Source organism: Dufourea novaeangliae, unplaced genomic scaffold, assembly GCF_001272555.1.
Source record: "Dufourea novaeangliae isolate 0120121106 unplaced genomic scaffold, ASM127255v1 scaffold14, whole genome shotgun sequence".
Classification (NCBI taxonomy): Eukaryota; Metazoa; Arthropoda; class Insecta; order Hymenoptera; family Halictidae; genus Dufourea; species Dufourea novaeangliae.
Genome location: NW_015373890.1, coordinates 3,754,090 through 3,775,743, shown reverse-complemented (window position 1 = coordinate 3,775,743; position 21,654 = coordinate 3,754,090). Strand labels below are relative to the sequence as shown.

Genomic DNA, 21,654 nt, shown 5'->3' with positions numbered 1-21,654 from the left:
TATAAAATTTTTTGGGAATAATTCAATTAAAAAAAGTTAATAAAAACGGTTAAACAAATGTTAAATGTATTACATTATAAATCATCGAGAAGAAATTATGTTTTTAAATATTCAATTCAAATTTCATTGCTGTACCTTTAATGGTTTAAGAGTTATTCAAAAATGTCGCAAAAGTTTTCCCACTGTGCGTCGGTCCTGCTACCGACGCTATGACAGTTAACTTTCTCCCTTCAGACGCAATTTGGCGGGAAATTGTTGAACTTGGATAATTTATTATAAAAAATAGCTGACACTCCATTACATACCTTTATTTTATCGTGTTTTAATGTTTTCTTGTGAAGTTTTTTCTTCGCGAGGCACGGGATACAACGCTCAGCTATTGTAGCAATTACAGCGACATCGTTAAAATTCCGATTGTTTGCGTGGAAGCTCACTGTAAATATAAACAAATTAATCCCACTAAATGTCACGACATGGTTAACAGTTTAACAATACTGGCAGTTTCCTTTCAGCGATGTCAAACACAGTCGTTGATGCACTAACCGGTAGAAAATGAGCACGTCCGCAAGCGGTCTCCTCGATTCGCTCGTTCCTCCGAGGCATTAAAGATGCACGAGGACAGCTAACGTGTTCCCCCTTGTCTTCGCAAACTTTTGTAGCAAAGGGTTTCGCGTCAGCTGTTTGTACCTATAATTTTCCAATAAAAAAAGTACACCGAGCAACAATGTTGAAGAAAATTTCCGTTTCACGGGACATTGTAAGATGAAATATTAAAACGATTGTCCGTTTCTGATCGCGATAACGCGTAGTGTCAACATTCTTTTTCTCCGAACTATTTAACTTTGCGCTCCTGACGGTTAACCACCACGTCCACTTGAGAAAAAAAAAGAAGCATAGGGTACCACGAACGCTTCGGAACACGAGTTCTGACATGAATATCTTATCGACACCGTTGTCGGAACACGCAGGTGTTGTATATTCGTTCATATTCCCCTTGTATTTTTTATTTCGTACGATGCCCATCAGGTTCGTTCTTTTAATCAACTGTCGATTTCCTTACCGTAGACTACGAATGGTCAGTTATACTGATCCGCTACATACTGGACGCAGTCGGCCTTTGGCCACGACAGCTTAGCACTGAACAAAAGGTTTTGGATAAAATACAGGCAACAGTGGTCTTAATATCGGTGATCACCATTATACTGATTCCTTTAATTTGTGCATTGGTCTTACTACTGCGCGACGATTTGCTGGCGTTTCTTGAGAGTTTCGGGTTCGTTATGGCAATTGTGACTAGTTTGGTAAAGTACGTTACGTTCTACGCAAATAAGGAAGGTAAATATTTGTATACCATGATTTTAATTACGGATCAAAAGTGTTCTATTTTAAGCGTTACTGACTACTCCAATTAGTTTTATAAAAGAGATATTTCAGGCTTTTGGTTGTAGGCTGTGATAGCATAGCGGTTGATTCAACAAGGAGTGGTTTTTGATGAAAAAACAAGCCAAAAGCCCGGAATACAATTTTTTTCATATTAGACTCCGTTTTCGAGAGAATCGTAGAACCGGCAAGTAATGAACAAACATTTTAACCAAATTCTATTCGTTAAGGGGGTATTATCGTGTAACTGCCTAAAAAAGTCGATTTGTTTTTGTATTTTATTACAGTTTGGTTTTGTCAATTGTACCTCCAATAATGGACATTTTAATATAATATCCATAAATAATACATTAAATCTGACATGAATTACACTGGTCAACATGATTTTTGTCCCAAAGTACAATTATACTGATTCTTATAGATTTTGTTGTGCTGAATACGAATCCGTAAACAGTTTTTTGTCATCCGTGAAATTTGATTTTTAAAAAAAATTCAAATTTTCAACTTTGAACATTTCCTGTGTTAAAACATTAATAGTTATTCGGTTGATTGTTGCGTCAAATTATTCTGTAAACTCTCCCGAATAACCTCTCCCGATACGTTGTTATCGCATCATCAACATTTAAACATGTTTAAACAACGATTAAAGGGAAAAGAACACCCAAAATGCAATAATTTTTACAGATATTTTTCAATTTATTTCAAAAAGTAGGGGTGCAGGACATAATCTGACTGCGTCAGCAGATACAGTAAACATTTCTCTTCAGGAAAGCATTAACAGAAATGATAAGACACGTTTTGTATTCGATACAGAAGCGAAATAATTTAGTTAAATCTGCGACGCTGGCAGTGGTATGTACTCAAAGGCGGCAGCCGAACGACAGTCGAGCGACAGTTCAAAGTTGAAAATTTGCATTTTTAAAAAAAATCAAATTTCTCGGAAACTAAGGGTGATGACAAAAAACTGTTTACGGATTCGTAGTCAGCACAGAAGAATCTATAAGAACAAGCAACTGGATGTTCGAAGACAAATAAAAAGTTAAATTTTGTTGACCAGTGTTATAAGAGACCACTGTGCAGTTCCACTAAACTTACTCCCTTTAAGATCTCCTGCTGATCTTGAAAATGATGGAGGATGATTGGAAGAAGCCTAAAATGAACGCAGAAAGAGAGGTGATGATACAACATGCTCGAATAGCTCGAGCATTTGTCAGTTTATCTTATGCGCTAGTTAGTTGGGCAGCAATTGCTTTAATTTTCTTGCCAAAATTGGGTATGCCATTACGACACTCGACAAAGGAAACCGAAATGTTTCTTCTCCCAACGTATTACATAATAGACATCTCTCGTAGCCCATACGTTGAGATAATATATGTTCTACAACTAATTACCGCTCTAATGGTAGCATGTTGTTACGTCGGAGTTGACAGTTTTTTCGGATTGTTGGTCCTGCATATTTCTGCCCAGCTAGAAAATCTTCAAACACGTCTCGCTAACATAAAGACATCCACCCACTTTGATCGTGTCTTAAAGGATACTGTGATGGATCACACGCGTCTCATTAGGTACCTTGTCCATGTTGTAATATTGCATTTTTCATTTTTGTAGTAGGTGTCCTAAAAATAAATTATAAGACGTTTTTATGTATTTTTGGCTGACGTCTTCTTTGTCCAAAAATATGACAACCATTTCCTTACAGAGCGGTCGACGTGATCGAAAACACGTATATGCTGTTGCTGCTCATATTGTTAACCAACTTTGGTATATTTAGTTGCTTGTCTATATTTGAAATAGTTACCGTAAGTGAATTAACATGAAGCAGTCCTTTGCAATTAAGCGCAAATACGACATGCAAATTCGAATGTTTATTTTCCAGGTAATCAATGGTAAAGACAATTATTCTAAATCGATACTATATTTGCAACTACCTTCTTATATAAATACCTTCCTTCAAACATGCCTTTACTGCATCGCCGGACAACTTCTGGTTACTCAAGTAAATAGAACTTTCAATTAGAGGGGAACACTGTTCCAATAATTCTAGCCGGTGGTAATTGGGCGACTTATGGCCCAACCGGTAAGAATCAATGGATCACAGGGTTCGTCAATAATTCATGTTATGAGTATAATCGTTGATCTCGTAAAAATTTGATTGATTGGCACAAGGTTTACTTTAGCTGATGTGATTTATACATATTCAGGGTGATCCATGCAACATTCGGATGGCCCTTATTTTTCAACATCCAATTTCTTTTGCTCTTACTCCTTAGTATGGTTCCATTTTATAAAAAAATAATCCCTGAAAAAGTTTATTACAATCGGATAACAGAAAAGAGTGTCGATCAGGCCTGAAGTTTTGAATTTATCGATGTTTGTTGTAGTTTATATAGAAACTATAAATTTTGTCTTGTTAGGTATGGTCTAAAAGAATCTTTATCTGCGCATAAAGTATCAGCGTGGAGTATTGTCCATACACGCGTAGTGTGAACTCTCAATATTCAAACGCTATTATCTAAAAAATTGGTAGGACACACAAAAAAATTATATAAATAGAAATTGTAGAAAACTAAATACTCTTATAATATTGTTTGAATAAAATTTCGAAATGACATACTATTTTTGAGAAATTCTTTAAAAACTCTGAAAATATGGACAAGGTCTGTTCGGCACCGTTTCCTGTTGTCCGATTGCAATAAACTTCTTCAGGGATTATTTTCTTATGAAATGGAACCGATAAAGAAGAGCCACCATAATACAACATATATGTGTTCTGGTCACAATTAGAAGATCTTTAATTTTGATAGATCAATTATCTTATAATTATATCTATTAATATAAGTTAGCCGTAAGAATAAAATAAATAGTCAATACGTTTACTATTTATGATTATTGCATGTAAAGTCTGAAGGTGTTTACGAAGCTGCTTATGATTGCGAATGGCTGAATTTAAAACCAAAGGATGCGAAAAATTTAATTTTGATTATGGCCAGATCTAAGAAGCCACTCTATGTGACCGCAGGAAAATTGTTCCCCATGACGATGCTGACATTTTGCAACGTATGGTGTAATTATTCGTGTTTCCGTATTTTTTTTTAATCTTTGATTACTGTTTCATATTCAATATTCTTCCAGTTATTAAAAATATCCCTCAGCTATATGTCTTTTCTGTTGACAAAAGTTTAGCACGAAGCGAGTTCATAACAAATAATTAATTAATCAAAATAATATTGATTAATCAATGTACCAATATATAAAAATATTATCAATATACAATGTGAAAATTATCAAATGACCTGAGTTTTAATTACATATTATGAAAGATTATGGCTGATGTTCTTTGATAAAATAAATACATAGTTGTCAATCAACTTTTAAGGATAACTTTAAAAAAAATTTCGTTCGGAGGATCTAATTGAATAAACGGCACTGCAATTAACATTTGTGAATTATTATTTTAATTTACTCCCCTTATGTATTTGTTGGAATATTAAATTTGTATAAGTTGATAAATTGTAATATAAATACATTTAATATTTCATATTTAATTTTAGTGCCCTAAGCAAGTACTTTACATATTTCAAATACCACTCTAATATGCTGAAATATTTTCTTATTGTTTGATGGTCCTCCGGTATAAGGGATCTGCACTCGAGCAAGTTACGAATAGACTCCTGTGTGTCGCTGTTTTCCACCATGTTTGTTTGTTGAGGTGTTTTATCTCCTTGAAAGGAAAGATTTCGATTTTGATTTAATGCAAGCCATTCCCAATTTCCAAATTTATAGTAATCGGCTGTCCGTCCCGATTGAGTGGGATAAATTGCGGTATTTTCCCAGTGTGTGATTTCAAAATCGCTTGATGGAGTGACTTTTCGACATAGTCTTCGTCTTCGAGATCCTCGCTGTCCGATTCCTTCGCTTTCATAGTAATCTCTGATGGCAGGTATTGTGGCTGTAGGCCCAATTGTGGACAATATGGATGTGTTCTCCGTACCGGCTGATGAGGATGACGGCCCTGAGAAATTGCTTTTCGTCTTCTTTTGTCAGATTGATTGACTTTAATAACATCATGTATGATTTTTCTTTTGAGATTCTTTTCTCGAAATCCAACCACGAGAATTTTCCTAAGCACGGTGATTATTTATTTTAAAAATTTCATCGAATTCGGAGCATGGGGGTTTTTGGAAGTTTAGCTCGAATTTCAGCATCTGTACAGATATATTTGATTTTTATTGAATGATGGTTTTAATATAACAATTATGTTGCTAACACTGATTTCGGTATAAATATACATTTATATACAAACATATGGCTTAGATTTTACATAAAATTATAGTACAATGTACAATTTCTATTTTGTGTGTTAGACGCAATAAAATACTGTTAATTGTTATTATTATTATTATTATTATTATTATTCAAGGAATAGTCATGGAATATAATAGATTAATTAATTTATGAATCATAAAAGTAAGCCCGGTCTTATGAAACATTTGGCAGTTTCTTGGCTCTCAATAAATTGTAGGTACAAAATGTGTCAACCCTATTACCCCGTTTTATTTTTTTTTTAATATTATGTACATTATTATCGATGTTCTCGCTCAAGGTAAAATGTCGTTTAAGAAAGTACATAGGAGAAGAAGCTAACAGATCTCGTACCGTGGTACATATTTAATATTGTTTGAAGAAAGTACCCAATACACCGGTCAGTATCACAGCTACCATCTGCTCTTTCGGCTCGAATGTAATAATTACGAATAAGACAGTCCTGTGCGTGGACGGTTACTCTACCCTGTGTACATACATGTGGTGTTACGAATCGGGAGAAGAGAAAGACAGAAGATTACGATTACGCGATGATTGCACGCCATATAAGGTTTTAGCTACAGCGACGTAGGAAACTCCAAGTTTCTGCAACGTACTGCAACCGAACGCGAAGAAAACAATCTGCGTACGGCGAGAACTAGACTTTCGTATCGCTCATTGTCACATGAATTCAATGAGCCGAGGAAATCCTTTGGTCCAACACTTTCTCCTCGATAAATCATTACTAATTCATCTGGAGATCATACGCCCGTTCGATCCGCTGCGCTACACGCGCAAACACGTTCGCGCATTTAGGAATATAATCACCTTTAAATAACGCCTGTACATTGTACAATTCTATTGTTGTTCGATCTTTTTTTATATCTAATCCTGCGAATTATTTATCAGTTTCTCGCGACCCCGCATATCATTATGTTCGGCAATGCTCCACGACGTTTCCGCCATGCGCCCAGAGATTGTGCGTGGGCTTGCAACGTCCGACACCATCTTTTCGTTCTGGCTCCATCTTCAGCCTACAACAGATAACGTTTTTTTCTTTTATAATTGCCTTTTTCACTGGAAGTGCAATTACTGGACTTCAACGATTCTGTTCGTCTCGAAAATTTGTATTATTCTAAACAACAGGAAAGAGTATTCTTTTTATGCAGGACATTTGATTCTGCGAAAGACAATGTGGTACAATATTTAAACGGTATTGAAAGTACCATATAGACAATATTTTGTAGATAATGATCAAGTAGATATATATCAATTTTGTAGATAAATGATCTAAATCTTCAAAAATAACGATAATGTTTCTGGTAAACGAAGGTATTAGACCATCCTTTAATTTCCATCCCTTCGATCTCATACATGAACCATTATAGAAATTTTTTATATGACTCTTGGTTCTAATTTTTGTTTATGTTAGACTTCATGAATACAGAATATATTTATTTCATTACTGTTATTCATAACTTTTCATTTTTTATTAAATTGTTACTACAATCTTCATTTAATCCTTTACCTGCGAACAGCGCCTATAGGCGCCCAATGCTAAATGCTCATTTCGTGCGAATATACATACGTATATATGTACTTATATACATATATATTTTTACGTATTTTTAATAAATCTTTTATGTTTGCAAATTACTTTTTTAATAAATATAACTAAAAAAGAATATAAAAAAAACAATTTCTTTTGATTATTGACGGCTATTGCTACCATTGCGCCGTGCGATTGGCACGTTTCGTTTCTGAGTGTTCCGCAGGCAAAGGGTTAAATAAACAGAATGATTTTCAACATAATTATAAAGATATTTTAAATACTTTTAAGTTTAGTTTTCCTTCTTCATTATTCGACAAATAATGTTATCTTATAAATTGTTCACAATAACATTGACAATTTGAGAATAATATAATTACAGTCCCTAACATGCGATAAATACCTTAAATATAAAAGTTTCCTTGGAATACAGTTCTTGGACTTCAAAGTAATCCTCAAGATCTGTTTCACAGCACACAATACACTTATCAAGGTACAGTGGTTCCTAAAATGGATGCAAATTTAAATAAAGTCTTTGTTTGATCACTGTATACTAGGAATAAGCTTTCGTTGGAAGTTATTCACAATTCACTTACGCGAAGTAAAGAGTACCGTCCGAGTTTTTCTTTTACCAACAACAGGGTAGCCTCTTTGATACCTATGTACCTTGGGAAAAGGGAGTCGTCATTGATCTCAATATCTTCTGCGTTTGGCTGCAAAGAAAATATTTCGTTAAAGAACACCTCGATTATAAATTCAAAGTGATGTTTGAAGTAATACTAGCCGGACAAAATTTCGTGACTTACTTTGCCATTCGTAACCAACATGGCAGTGACAGGAGCAAGCTTCACGGTTCGTCCACGTCTCCAATTGTTATCAGTTGGCTGAGCAACTAAGAGACGTCCTTCCAGAACAAATTTGGCTTCCTCGTGGGCCCATTCTAACACCTCTACGGCCATCTGTTAAGATAAACATATTATCGAAGTGTATTCACATATTAAACTTCTTTATATTCAACATTATGGTGAGAACAAAATTAAGTTGTAGTTTTTCAAGTCTGAATTGTGTTAAACAAAACTTTTATGTTTGCAATGTTCTGGAAAACAGTTACTAGTTTTTCTTAGACTACAGTATAGAGTTTTAGGCATTGGAATTTCATTATTATGTAATTGCAATTTCCAGACTTTTATTTTAAAAGTATTAACATAAGCTAATCTGTACATTTAATGTATATTTTGATTGTTATTTTTTATAGTCCTTTTTAATTACCTTCCTCAGTTTTATATTCACCATCTCTTGTTCACCAATTGGCCGTCTACCATTTTGTATGATGGAGATTCTTCTCCAGAGCTTCGTTGATGTCACATCCTTAGCTTCCTATTGTCAAACACAGGTGTTATTTAAATCTTTACATTAGCGAGTAATTAAGTAATTAATGTATACTAGGTAATAAAATATTTACAGCATTCATGTGTTCCAAGTGTAGCTCGATGTTGGTTTGGGCCTGCTTCAGTCTTTCTTTAGCTTCTTGAATGTCTGGTCGCACGGATGGCGTAGCTTTCAGCAATCGTGCCAGTAGAAGAGGATATTTTGTCACTCTTTGAACGGGAACCTTAGAAAACAATTATTCTCCTTTTATGACAGTGCTCAAAAAGTTATAGAATCAAAAAGAATAGAAGTACTGTATTGAGCCACGAATAACTGCCATTTTACTTTTTTAAGTTTCGTTATATCTAATATCATATCTTTTGTATGTACTACATATTTTTGATATGTAAACATTATTGTCGACTCTATAAATATTATTGTTACTATGTTTTAATACATTGAATTTTCACTATTTTTCGTGGAGCTCTGTAATTTTCTCTCAGCTCTTACCATAAGAAAAGAATTCAAGTTCATTCTACGTAGAACGGTGTTTTCCATTTGCGAGACTTTTAGGAAAATTCGCAACAGCTCCTTCTCTTTCTCCAAGTTCTGCAACAGTAAGCTCGCGCTTCCCTGGCGGGTGCAATAACTTTCGAACGCGTGAAGCATCCGTTCGGACTCCAGAAAGATCTTTCCTACGTCCACTGTTAGAAGATCTTCGTCTCCGGATTCCTGTTTATTATTTAAATTATTAACTCACATTTAATAAAATGTCTTCTCTATATAATCCATATTACTAATTTCTACAAAAGATAATTTAATAAAATTTCATTTATTATTCAATACGTAAATTCTTAATATTGTTTTTAATAAATAACGAAGAATTTATTTACTTGCGCTAATTCCACAGCATCCTTTAATTTTTCCGCGAGTACGAGATTGTGTTCGAGAAGCTCTTCGACATTTAGAAATATTGCTGTCAACTGTTCCGAAGTTAAGAGACCAGCCCTGAACATCGGTCTATGAAATTCTTCGAGTATGATATGAAGATCCCTTCCATACTTCTGTTCAGTCTCTACGATTTCCGTTATGATTTCCTTGCGTTCCACCCTCTTTTTCGCGCATTTCCTGCACACGAAGGGTGCGTACACTACACCACTAAAAATAACGATCATTATTATAATAAGTACCATAGTAATACAAATTTTAAGATTAATTAAATTGTTATGTACGTCGTTTAGAAGTGTTTTTGTCGTATTTGGTGTTATATATCTTTTATATCATTTATTTAATTTGTTCTTTCTAATTATACAATACCTTCATGTGTATTTTTGTATCTTAAAATAGAAGAGTTTTCTTATTTTTCATGACATTTCAACACTTTTATAGCAGAAGTTGAATTTCCCCTCAATTAAGCAAGATAAAGCCACGGTACCAACTTAAATGCAACGGCCATTATTCTTGCATACACCGAATACACAAAATCGAATCCTGTTTTATCGACGTTCTTAAAGTAATATTTAATCAGCCCTGCTCTAGTTAAAAACTCGACTTAATCAACATAATTAACTGGTTTTCCTGTATTCATATGTAAGCCGTCCATTTGCCAAAGTAATTAACTCCACAAAAATATAAATATATGCAAAGTTAAGCATCAATCCAATGTTTTGGCACTAAAATTAAAAAAAAAAAAATATATAGTTAGTCACTTTGGCTTATGAACGGCGCAAGTTAATAATTAGTGCGTTGTTTGCATATATATATTAAAATAAATATTTCTCGTCATTACGGCTGAAGTTATATTATTTTTAAATTCGACGCACCGTTATGCAGAATGCATTCGAAATGGTTGTATTCGTTTTGGCACGCTGGTTCGTTCGACGTTGATGTATATTCGGTAACAAAACTTTCGCTTCTTGCGGTAAACAGAATTGATAGTAGGAGAAAGTGCGATTCAATGATTCTGAGACTTGTTACGCGGTTTATATTTGGCGATACTACTGTAGTTGAACGCATTTAGTAAAAGTTCAGTGTCTGCATAAAATGTCCGTAATGACTCTCGAAGTATATTATATTATCATTATCACCGACGAGGTATAGTAACTTTAACATATAGATTTAGGTGTATACCAAAGAGTAAGAATAAGACTAACGACAAATGACCAATTAAACAGACAATACGAGATAATGTGAGACAATAAGATAATATAGATAATATAAACAATACAAACGAAATATACAATCTAACTATAATAAATAGCGATTATATAATATAAAACCGGAAATCATCTTATTTGTAAGGATTACGAATAAATAAATAAAATAAAAACTACAACTTTAACAAATTCAAAACTCGAACAAATATTACTCTTGGACAGGATCATTCAAATTTCCTTGTGTACATCGTCGATAAATATGAAATTCAATTTTTTGTTTTTATCAAAGGTAATAGCTAACATATGTAGTAGTATGTTTGTTTGTTTTAGTAAAATTAAGGTACTATTGAATCACATAATTGATAATTATTGATAATAAAATACGTATCTTTCGTGAATAAGAAAATGAATAGCTTTATTAGGTTATTACGAAAATAATTCGCATTGAAATCATTCTGAAAGCATGAAAAATACAAAAGCAGGAACCTTCGTCAAGTTCGTTTTTAAATTGTATAATTATTATATGAAAATGATTGTTTATTATGTTATCATGATTTCTATTGAATAATCATGCAGTAATGTTATCGTTCACCTGTCCGTTATCAAAGGATCCAAACGCTGCTCGCAATCCTCGCAGAGTTTTGAATCACCGGAAATCACTTGTGGGATTCCACCAAAGAGACTTCCTGGTCCCGAAGAGACGTTTCCTGTTCTCCAACGTCTCGGCACGCCTCGAGTGCTGCTGGCTTGACTGCTTTCCGATCCGACTCCGCTATCAGTTCTTTCTATGTCCACACCTCGTGCCTAGAAAAATCACAGTTTCGAAATACCTTATCTGATATATGAAATGTTGTCGCGCGGTTACGCGAGTATGAATAAACTTCTTGAATATTCACAAAAATGCTATAAATATGAAATTAGTGAACGTGCATTATATATATGTATAAAATCTGGTAGTGGATTTCTTATTAGCGCAATTAGCGAATAGAAATATTTTTCTATTGGATGTGCCAATAAGTAATCCACTATTACTTGTGTTCTAAAAAAAACCCAATTCCGTATTGTAAAATTATTTATATTTTTTAATATACCTGTTGACACTAATCATTTCATGTGTCACAAACACTCTCTACTTTTAAATATTATCACTAGATTATTTATAAGGTAGTTAAGTATCATTATTTATTTCTTACATATCATTTCAAGTGGTATGTGTCAAACTGCGATGACTATTTTGCTTTCATGAAAGTATTTTCGAAGATAAGTTAAAGCTTAGAGAAGTGAAGAAAAATGAAATTATCCTTAGATCATTAACCACAGATGAAAATTTCTCTGCCTGTCATGCCTTAAACTAACCTTCGACGTTTCCGACGAACTAGTCAGGATAATATTGCACTCCTCGCTGCTATCGGAAACGTTCGAGATCTGCGAGCTCTTCGAGCTCAGATCGCCGAGACTGGTCTCCTTCTGTTCATACAGCGCTTCCAGATCTCCCTCGGTATCCTCTTCGTCCTCGTCATCCTCATCATCCTCTCCTTCGATCGATATCGTCCTGTCCTTCGAGTCCATCAAAAAATTCAGCAACTCGAATTTGCTCGAGATATTCTCCTCCTCTGGCGATGTGGACATTTTCTTGAAAAAGTCCTCAGGACTCTTCGACAGATAGGTCTCCGTAAGATCCTCTGAATTCGGTTTCTTGAAGACATTCTCCGTCAAGTACGAGCCGAGAAACTGTTCAGAACTGCCCTTTCTGTAATAGTCGATGTCCCCGAAGTATATTCTGTCCTTTAAATAATCCTCCGTCGGCGGTGGGCTCAACGGTAGAGGAGGTGGCTCGTCGGGTATCTCCTCGTATATGGGCTCTTTGATCACCTCGTAAGGATTCTCCTCGAGGAATAGGTTCGTCGAGATAAAGTCACCGTCCAAATTCAAGCCGGACGTTCTCGAGTAATTTGCCTCGAGTGTCGACTCGGAGCTCTCGTACTCCTTGCTTTTCAGTAGGCTTTGCTTCAGGATCTTCAGAATCGCCTCGCCGCTACTCTCGTCGAGGATCTCTCCGTTTTCCCGGGCCTTTCGTAGAGAATCTTCGAGCAGTTTCGAGATCAACGTCTCCTTCTCGGAAAGCTTCGATGAATCGTCCGCCTCCTTCTGGAAATGCTTCCTCTCCGTTCGTTCCGTTTGATCGATCGTCCCACGGAATTTCGTATTCCTCTCTGTACCCAGAGATTTAGTATCGATACTCGATTTTCTCTGCTTTTCGATATCCGTGGACACATCTGGGATGTTCGACGATGTTTTGTCTCCAGATGAAACTTCACTGGGCTTCACGGAACGTTCGTCTTCCTCGGTGGTGTCGATCTCTGCTTTAGACGACTTTGAATCCTCCTTGATAGTCTCGACGACGATGTTCGATTTGTAATTGTCCAGTATCACGAGAGTACGATTCTCCGCGGAGCTTTTTATCCTCGGTGGATTTTCCAGGTTCACGGATATCACCGTAGGATTGTACACGCTGTCCTCTCCTCCGACGCTGATGGTTACTTTGTTGTCGGACGTTGATTCGGTGGTTGGCGTAGGGTCTCCGTTGATCAAGATCGACGTTCTCCTTGCTCCTTTGGCGTCAGGGCCTATTTGCAGCCGATGAACAAGAGGAGAGGCTCGAGGACTGACTGTGATTTTGTACACGTTGCTCTCTGTTGTCGGTGATCCGATCTCGATTCTCGAGGATCCGTAGGAATTCGATCTCTTCCACGTGGTCTTTAACATCGGGCTGCTTCGTGCCGACTGAGAATGATCTATGTCCTTTGACTTTGCGCCGGGATCGCTGATCGTGTGATGGTATTTCTGCTTTCCTGGCGGAGGAGACCAACTAGTCGGTCTCATCCCGCGGAAGTGAACGTTGTTATCTTCGAATGGGCTCTGAGTGTCTATGTACGTCTTAGCTACCTTTTCTTCGGAAATTTCATCAATTTCTTTTGGATTCGATGAATGCTGTTGGGATTCGGTTGTAATGGAGTCATCATCTTTCTCCAAGTATTTCTTCTCTGGCGTTTCGTGCGTAGATTTAGGCGAATCTTCGTGTCGAACCGTCGAACCGATCTGTTCTCTCGAATCTGACGTGGATGATGCTTCTTTAACTTTTCTAGAAAGACTGAGGCGCATCGTGTCCATGAAATGTACATTGCCTGCTGACACTTCCGGTCTGCTGAATGACCGTTCGCTTTGACTGCGCGATAAAAAGGACCTTTTCGACGTTTCTGTGAACCGATTAAAAAAGGGTACAATTCGCGAGTGATAAAGATAAGATATTATTATTTTAGTTAGTTATTTGTGTTCGACACTTTGTGTGGTCTATACCTGAAGTGTATTAGATTTGAAAATATTAATGAAATAGTTAATGCATACAATCTACATAAATAATATAAAGATGAATGTATAATAATAAATTATTACATTGTACAGTCATCATTTAACAAATTAGAATTAAGTACTCTATATTTCAATTTTCTAAACTATTACAAAAACCATTTTAAATTATCCATTTTGAATATCTGTATTACATTTTTTTCAAATTATATTTATTTCTTACGATGGAAAACAAAATTATAACTAAATAAGTATACTAATACATTAGTGAAACTACCGACAAATACAATAATAGGTGCTTGTGCAAAAAGAAACAGCCGCAGAAGCCACTAATTGAGAAAACGAAGGTCGGTCGAAAACGATGACTAACGAACGTGTAGCAATACATACTCGGAGTTGATTTTCATGTGTTCTATTAGTGATACGCTAATCTGTGATATCTCCATGTGAGATCTATGCATTGTGGCACACATAAAGTATAGACAGCCTTAAGTCTTATTTGGTTTAAACAAAGGTGACCAGACGTTCTGGACTGGACGGGACTGAGACTTGAGTTGTTTGCCCCGCATTGAAAACTGTCCCGGAAAGTGTCCCAGATTGGATATATAACACAGTGGCACAAAGTTACTGTTAATGTTTGTAATAAATTAATCGGATCGCAATGGTGCAACGTAAAGAGTTTTTTCAGTGGTAAATAAGATTTGGACCTCAGAAAAAATGCAGCTGAGTGTAGAAACGTTGAAAGCAATGCTACAAATTGAGTGCAACTTTTCTAATTCCTGTGAAGAATTCTATAAGAATATTTCAAGTACTGCAGATATAGTAAATAGTTATTTTTAATATTGAGACTGTTATTTTCCATTTAGTTAGAATTATTTTTTATTAGAAAAGAGGAGTTTATATTGAATTAATTTATCAGAAGTATGTTTTTGTTTGTACATTGTATATTAATAAACACATAAAAAGATGGATCGAATGCATTGTAATTACACACAATTACATAAATTACAAAATTGGTGCTTTTAAAACTGTGTGACCCTTTTTTTTGGACATGTCCTGCATTGCAACCTAAATATCTGGTCACCTTAAAGTTTAAACATAACCTAAACACAGTGCACATAATACAACTTTTAATCCAAATATCTCAATATGTACATACTCACTGTAGACCTACTATGCCAGAATATTTACGTACACAGTTTTTAATGAACATTTAATTTTCGTAAAGAAATATAGGGTGTACCGTTTCAGAAAATCAAGGGGACCTTCAACACCTGATTTATAAACAATGTAGAAAAAAAATAAGTATTCTAACATATGTCTTGTCTCCCTTGAAAGATGACGAGTTTAACGCATCATTCGAGTTGAGACAATATTTAACATGTAGTTCACTTCAGAGTAGTTTGTATCAGTTGCAACAAAAGAAACAATTACAGTATTTAAGTGAATTTAGTTTGTGATACTATTTGCTTTAAAAAACACCACACATTTCATAATTATTAATAATTTGTTTCTTGTTATAGCTTGAATTCATTTGTTTCAATTTTGTGTTTTTATTTATTTATTTATTTTTGTTTTACAATTCTAATTATCTCAAGTCATCTCAATACTACGTATGTCACTGATTGTTTTTAGAAATAAATGAATTTTTACATAAAATATACTGCTTGTACATACTACTCGAAGTATCAAGAAATTAAATCTGTTCCATATGCAATATTGTTTTCAAATAATCCGGTACCCAAAGGGTTAAGTACAAATATGTAATTAGACTTCTTACCTTCAGACTTCATAATCAAATCTTTCTCGTCGACAGCAATGCCAGGAATATGATCCTCCGGTTCCTCGATCTGCCGTTCACTATCCTCCACTTTACTAACACTCTCTTCTTCTAATCTCTTCTCCTCATCCCCCCGTTTCGTGCTTTCGAGCTTCGTCGGAAGCATAATTGGGTTGGAGTTACTTTCAACAATACTTTCGTTCCTCCGCGATGAATCAACATTCACATTGTTCCGCAACGGTGTACTTGGGCGTTCCTTGTTGTAAGAATGGACAAACCTGTCCACCTTAGCTCCGTCTATACTAAGGGGATTCTGGCACATATTCTGCGACGACATTTTCGGCTCCTTTAGCCTGATCCTGTCCATCTTCGGGTCCCTGATATTCGGTACAGTGATGAAGTTGTACTTCTCCCTTTGCTCGACGTGGCTGGTGGTCGTTACCGGCACCTCCTCTTCTTCTTCTTCCTCCTCCTCCTCTTCCTCCTCCTCAGACTCATCATTCCTCCGTTCGTCGATATTCGTGGCGCAAGTGGCGATCCTACCGATCCTGCTCCACGACAATCTCGTCGCCTCCGATGGTTTCTCCGGCGCGAAAATCACGTTGTCCACGTTGAAAAGAACGTTCTTCCGTCTGGTCTCGAGCACCTTCCCCCGTTTCAGTATGCTCTTTAGCGTTTGTCTGGCTTCCTTCAGTCTCCTGGGCGGCCGTTTCGGTGAAACCTTTGGTATTGGGATCCTCGTCACCGGCGGGACATCCTCCTCGTCCGAGATCTCACGGGGTTCGTTGAACACCCTGATCCGTTGACCACCGATCTCCGCCACGGCGCTTCTGTTCGGTATCCTCTCGATCGATTTCACTTTCGAAGAATCGAACAGGCTGGAGAGAGGCCTCGCGTCGTCTTGCTCGAGGGCGTTGTCCGATAGATCGTCGCTGAGATCGTCCTCGTCCTTGTGCTTTTTCAACAGAAGATACGGATTTACGTTGCACTCGAGGATGCTTCGTCTCGAGTCGACGGTGGACGTGGATCGATCTTTCCATTCGTTTTGGTTGCTTTTCCCTGGACTCGGTTCCTGCGTTCTCGCGCCCTCTGACCAATCGTTCCTAGTGTCTCTGATCTTTTTCGGCACACGGACCAGTCGTCCAGGTGTGATCGAGGACGATTGATTTCGCGAGCCGGTCAACGGCGGCGTCTCCTCGAGCCACTCGTCCGTCGATGAACCGCTGAAGGTAGCTGGTCGTGGCTTCCGTGCACCCTCCTCGTAACCGACGGTCCCTTCTTTGTCGAACCATTCGGACCTCGAGGATGTACTCTCGATCGAACCCTTTCGTTCTTTCGCGTTCCGCGCCACGCTCTGGCTCCGGGGATCGCGTTGAGACAACGGCCGGTGCGGTGATATACTCCGTGCCCTGGTCCTCGGCTCCACCAGTCGATTCCGACGCATCTGATCGTACGGATCGTCGATCGATGGCCTTAACACTCCTGTCGATTTTTTTGTATAATTATTTATTCAGCAAACGCAGTCGCGCTGAGGGAAGAATCAACTTCAAGATATGTACACCAGTCATGTATAGAAGGTGAGTTATTTTTTTACCCTATTGAATTAGTTTGTTTAGAAATGTTGAAGCAAGTAGAATATACAGGGTGTATCATAACATGTAGGACCCAATTCAGGGGTGATCAGAAGACACAAAAGCAATAGAAAAAGTTGAGATCAAATAGCAGGAACATATAGTATTCATGAGAAAAAAAGTGGTGTTTATGAATATGGGTTCAAAAGTTATTTCTGTTCGAAGATATAACATATTGAACAAAGTAATGATTTATTTATAAAATTTCCTCATAATTAATAACATTTTTTTTTTTTCATTTTTTGTTCGCTTAACATAGAGGTGAAGGTGTAGAAAATACAGATTTGAAGTTGATTCTTCCTTCGGTTCGGCTCTAGGTACAATGTATTTGGTTGTTCGTAATTTACTGAATCCTAATATTGTGCCTACAGGTAGCTGGTTTTGACATAATATTTTGTAACATTAAATTTGTCTAGCATATGAAACTAGTCTAATTTGGTGCAGATAAAATACTGACCGAAGCAAGGTACCATATACATATATTGTGGTGGAATTGATTCAAACCGTTTTTTACTAAAAACAAAAGGCACGTGCTCAAAATAGTTTTTAATTCTTCCTAAATACATGCCAGTTCGAACGAAACAAAATTTTCGCTCAGGGGATGGTCCTTTGTTATTTCAGTTCTTGGGAGGTCGAGTCCTACGACTTCCAACCAATACTGTTTTCAAAACTATTTTAACACCTGGGTAATTTCCCTCATCAGAATATATTGTCGACTATCAATTGATCCAAAGTGCATGCTTGTTAATAACAGAACGTATCCACATTGTCTTACTCACATTTCCTTCAATGGTGTAGACGCAATACGAGAAAAGTTCATCAACAATTAACATTCAAATCTAATAAGAACATTGTGGATTATCGGGAAAAAAAAGAAGACAATAAATTACCCGCAAGACTGGGTCTCGACCTCGAGGATATCTGCGGAAGTCGACATGTTCCTCCTAAAGGTAGACCAGTCAATCGGTGACCACCGCACTTGCGGCAATTCCCGAACTTCCGTGTGGTCCCGCTGAGAAACTCCGGACAGGAACATACAACCAGTATCGGTGCTCCCGGCGGCGGCGGTGGCGGTGGTGTCATGAATCCTCGTGGCTCGTGACCAGACCTCGACGATCGAACAGTGCCATAGAGCCATGGATCACCATAGATCATTTGTCGCGACAGTCCGCTACCGCCGCTTATCGTTCCCCACCCTTTCCCCGGATCATCTGCGCTCTGATTCTGCCGCGACAAGCCAAGTCTCACGCTCCACGACTTCTTCCCTTTGCTCAGCGTGTCGTAACTCTGTAACAGACAGCATCGACCCGTTCATTCAACCTGTTCGCTGCATTTTAATGATGTATTGGGTTGATGCAAAAATGCGTCCCATTTAACGAGAATTGAAGAATAACTTTATTTACTAGAAATTTATATTCTTATTTTTATAATTTGATTGTTTTAATAAGTCATATTTTTTAGCATCTTTTACTTGAAAAAAGTTGCCTTTTTCGCAAAGATATCATCATTTTTTCAATTTTGCATTTTTTAGCTTCAAAATAGATTCATGCTGTGAAAAGGATATTAAAGAATATGTACAATTTTTTTACTCGCGGGCTGCACAAAAGTCCTTGTAACTATAATATTTATGGATTTGTCGTGAAAATAAAAATGTTTGCAGTCAGTCTAGTTGTATAGTAAAGTATTCTTAAACTTTAAAAGACATTGGGTTAATACTTTCTTCACAATAAATTCCGAAAAACTCGTTCATTTTTAGCCCCTTTACACCAGGCTGCCCCTTAATAATTGTCTGGTCTTGTACTCATACTTCCTTACTCTCCATGGAATCCATGTATCTTTACACAGTCACGTGACACTGTGAAGCAATATGATTGACATTTGAAGATACAACCATTAAGGAGAAAGAACTTTCGAAGCTTTGGACTTCAAAGAATGAAATATTTCTGGCCTTCTAAGTTAAATTTTCATTCTATTGTAGTGAATTTGAATTTTTTTATACCAATGAGACACACGTGAATTAGTTAACTAAATTTTGTTGAAAAATTGTGTTAGCACAGTTAAGAACTCGGGCAACGAGTAGTGTTGCTTTTTCTTTCGCTCGGTGGGTGCAACAAGACCGCCCACATTAGCGATCCCTTAATTCTTTTGAGCAGTGTATTTTCTAATCATTAGCGTAACGTTAGACCGATGTTATATCGAGTGCTTACAAGCAACACGTTGACACTTAGCGAATAGAGCGGTCTAGAACGGAGTTTGCACCGGGTGTTAACACCCAAGGTTGTTTCAGATCAGGTGCGTGTACTGGTTATTTGGTTCGAAGGATTACGTTGCTTGTCAAATAGAACGGGTTGGCTCTAATGAGAATGCACTGGAATGTTTTTCGTTACGGGAATGTTACGCGTCGATCTGTTTCCAAGAAAATGAAACTACCGGTAGAATCTTGATTAGAGAAAATGAATAGGTGACGCCATGCTTGGATGGTTGAATGATGATGATCTGGTGCAAGAACGAGGTTTTATTATGAAATATTAAATCCTTTAAGTCCCATTGTAGTCATATGGCTTTGTATTACAATATTCAAAAAAATTAAAAGATCGTTACTGTTAATGGTCTTTTGTGCTAGCCAGGCGAAACAAATAATGTAGGTTTAATCCATTAACCCCTTAACCCTTTCGGACCTGGTGGTCACATTTATATACATGAAGTTTCTTACAGTTTTAAACAAAGCCTTAGATACAGTGTGTTACAGATCCATATTTTTCTTATAAATTTGAATTTTTTCGTGTTCTGAATGTTTTTAGTAGGTCTAGTGAATTCAGAATTGAATAACAAACCTGGAAGATACAATAATTGGAACTGAAAGTTGTACAATTTACCACGTGTCTTCGTCAGTTTAAAGTGTTAATAATAGATTCTTCTAGTCCTATACGGATGGCATAATACAAATTTGAATATGCATTTAAAAGCCTATCGGTAAATTAAGGGATTATTGTCCTTTGTTTCTTTCATTTCGAAATATCATTAAAAGTTAAAACTTTACTGTATTTTGTTTATTCACGATTGCTTTAAATGCATAAAATCGATCTGATTAATTTTTTCATCGTTGGTACAGCCATTTCTGGTGAGTACAATTTGTACCATAATATTCGCCTAAGTGTGCATTGTTCAGATAATCGCGTACTGTGTTAGGCGATGTTCGGATAAACGGTATTCAGACAATGGAGGTTTCACTGTAATATGCTCTTCTTTAAAACGTTCAGCATTTAACTGATCCATGAGTATTGGAAATTATTTTCTTCCCGTAAACGAATTTTTGCATTTCATTCGGTAAATGACGATTACCATAAATTTGCTGGTAGATGATGTAGAAAGAATGTTATAATCAATAGTATACTTATTTTGAACGTGCCAGAAAAATAAAGTTGAATCATAAAGCCCATCTATGCATAAGAAATGAAGTAAGTTTCGTTGATAAGAATTTAAATTCCTATAATAATAACCACCAGACGAAAAATGTTTGTTTTTAACAAAACAAAAACTGCAGTAAGCAAGATCTGTCGAGGTACTTATGTTTCTAATTTTGTCGAACTTCATAAATATTAGTTTGATTTATAGTTTGATATATGTATATGTGATTGCATTTATAATTTTTAATTATAATATAGTGATATTATAAATTTAAATGTTATAATATATTAATATAATATTTCCCTGTGGAGATTAATTCTTAATACGTTCGCACCACATGGGCCATCAATCACTCATAACAGAACATACTCTATCAACGCTTATAGTGTGCATGTACACATATGTAATAGGATTTTTATACAAGTGCAAAAATCAATTTCATTATCGAAGAATACTAATTGATATGTGATTGATCGATATTATGGAGTGTTGTGTTGACAATGTCAACTTGACATTGAAAATAGTCAATGGCCAGAACGAGAAGATTGTTATTAAATTTATATAATGCTTTCATTGTATTATATTTATTGAGATCAGATAAAAATTGAGAATAAAATTAGATACCATTTCCCTTTTAAATTAATGTTTCCACAATGAAAGTGCACACGTATCATATACATTTGTTTCGTGTATACCAAACTATAAGAAGAGCGT

At 36.2% G+C, this 21,654-nt stretch overlaps 1 protein-coding gene across 1 annotated transcript in view; it reads right to left on the bottom strand.

Annotated features, from left to right (window-relative positions):
* Nucleotides 1–6,454: 6,454 nt before the first annotated feature.
* Nucleotides 6,455–21,654, bottom strand: part of LOC107186508 — a 34,805-nt gene continuing 19,605 nt past the window's right edge. The window contains exons 2-13 of the mRNA XM_015574390.1: nt 18,423–18,819; nt 15,902–17,383; nt 12,112–14,012; nt 11,348–11,559; nt 9,493–9,757; nt 9,110–9,331; nt 8,694–8,843; nt 8,501–8,608; nt 8,038–8,190; nt 7,828–7,944; nt 7,635–7,736; nt 6,455–6,716 (exon numbers count right to left, since the gene is read on the bottom strand). Coding sequence (XP_015429876.1) covers nt 6,588–6,716; nt 7,635–7,736; nt 7,828–7,944; nt 8,038–8,190; nt 8,501–8,608; nt 8,694–8,843; nt 9,110–9,331; nt 9,493–9,757; nt 11,348–11,559; nt 12,112–14,012; nt 15,902–17,383; nt 18,423–18,819 — 5,238 coding nt within the window. The 3' untranslated portion in view covers nt 6,455–6,587. The remainder of the gene's footprint in view (nt 6,717–7,634; nt 7,737–7,827; nt 7,945–8,037; nt 8,191–8,500; nt 8,609–8,693; nt 8,844–9,109; nt 9,332–9,492; nt 9,758–11,347; nt 11,560–12,111; nt 14,013–15,901; nt 17,384–18,422; nt 18,820–21,654) is intronic.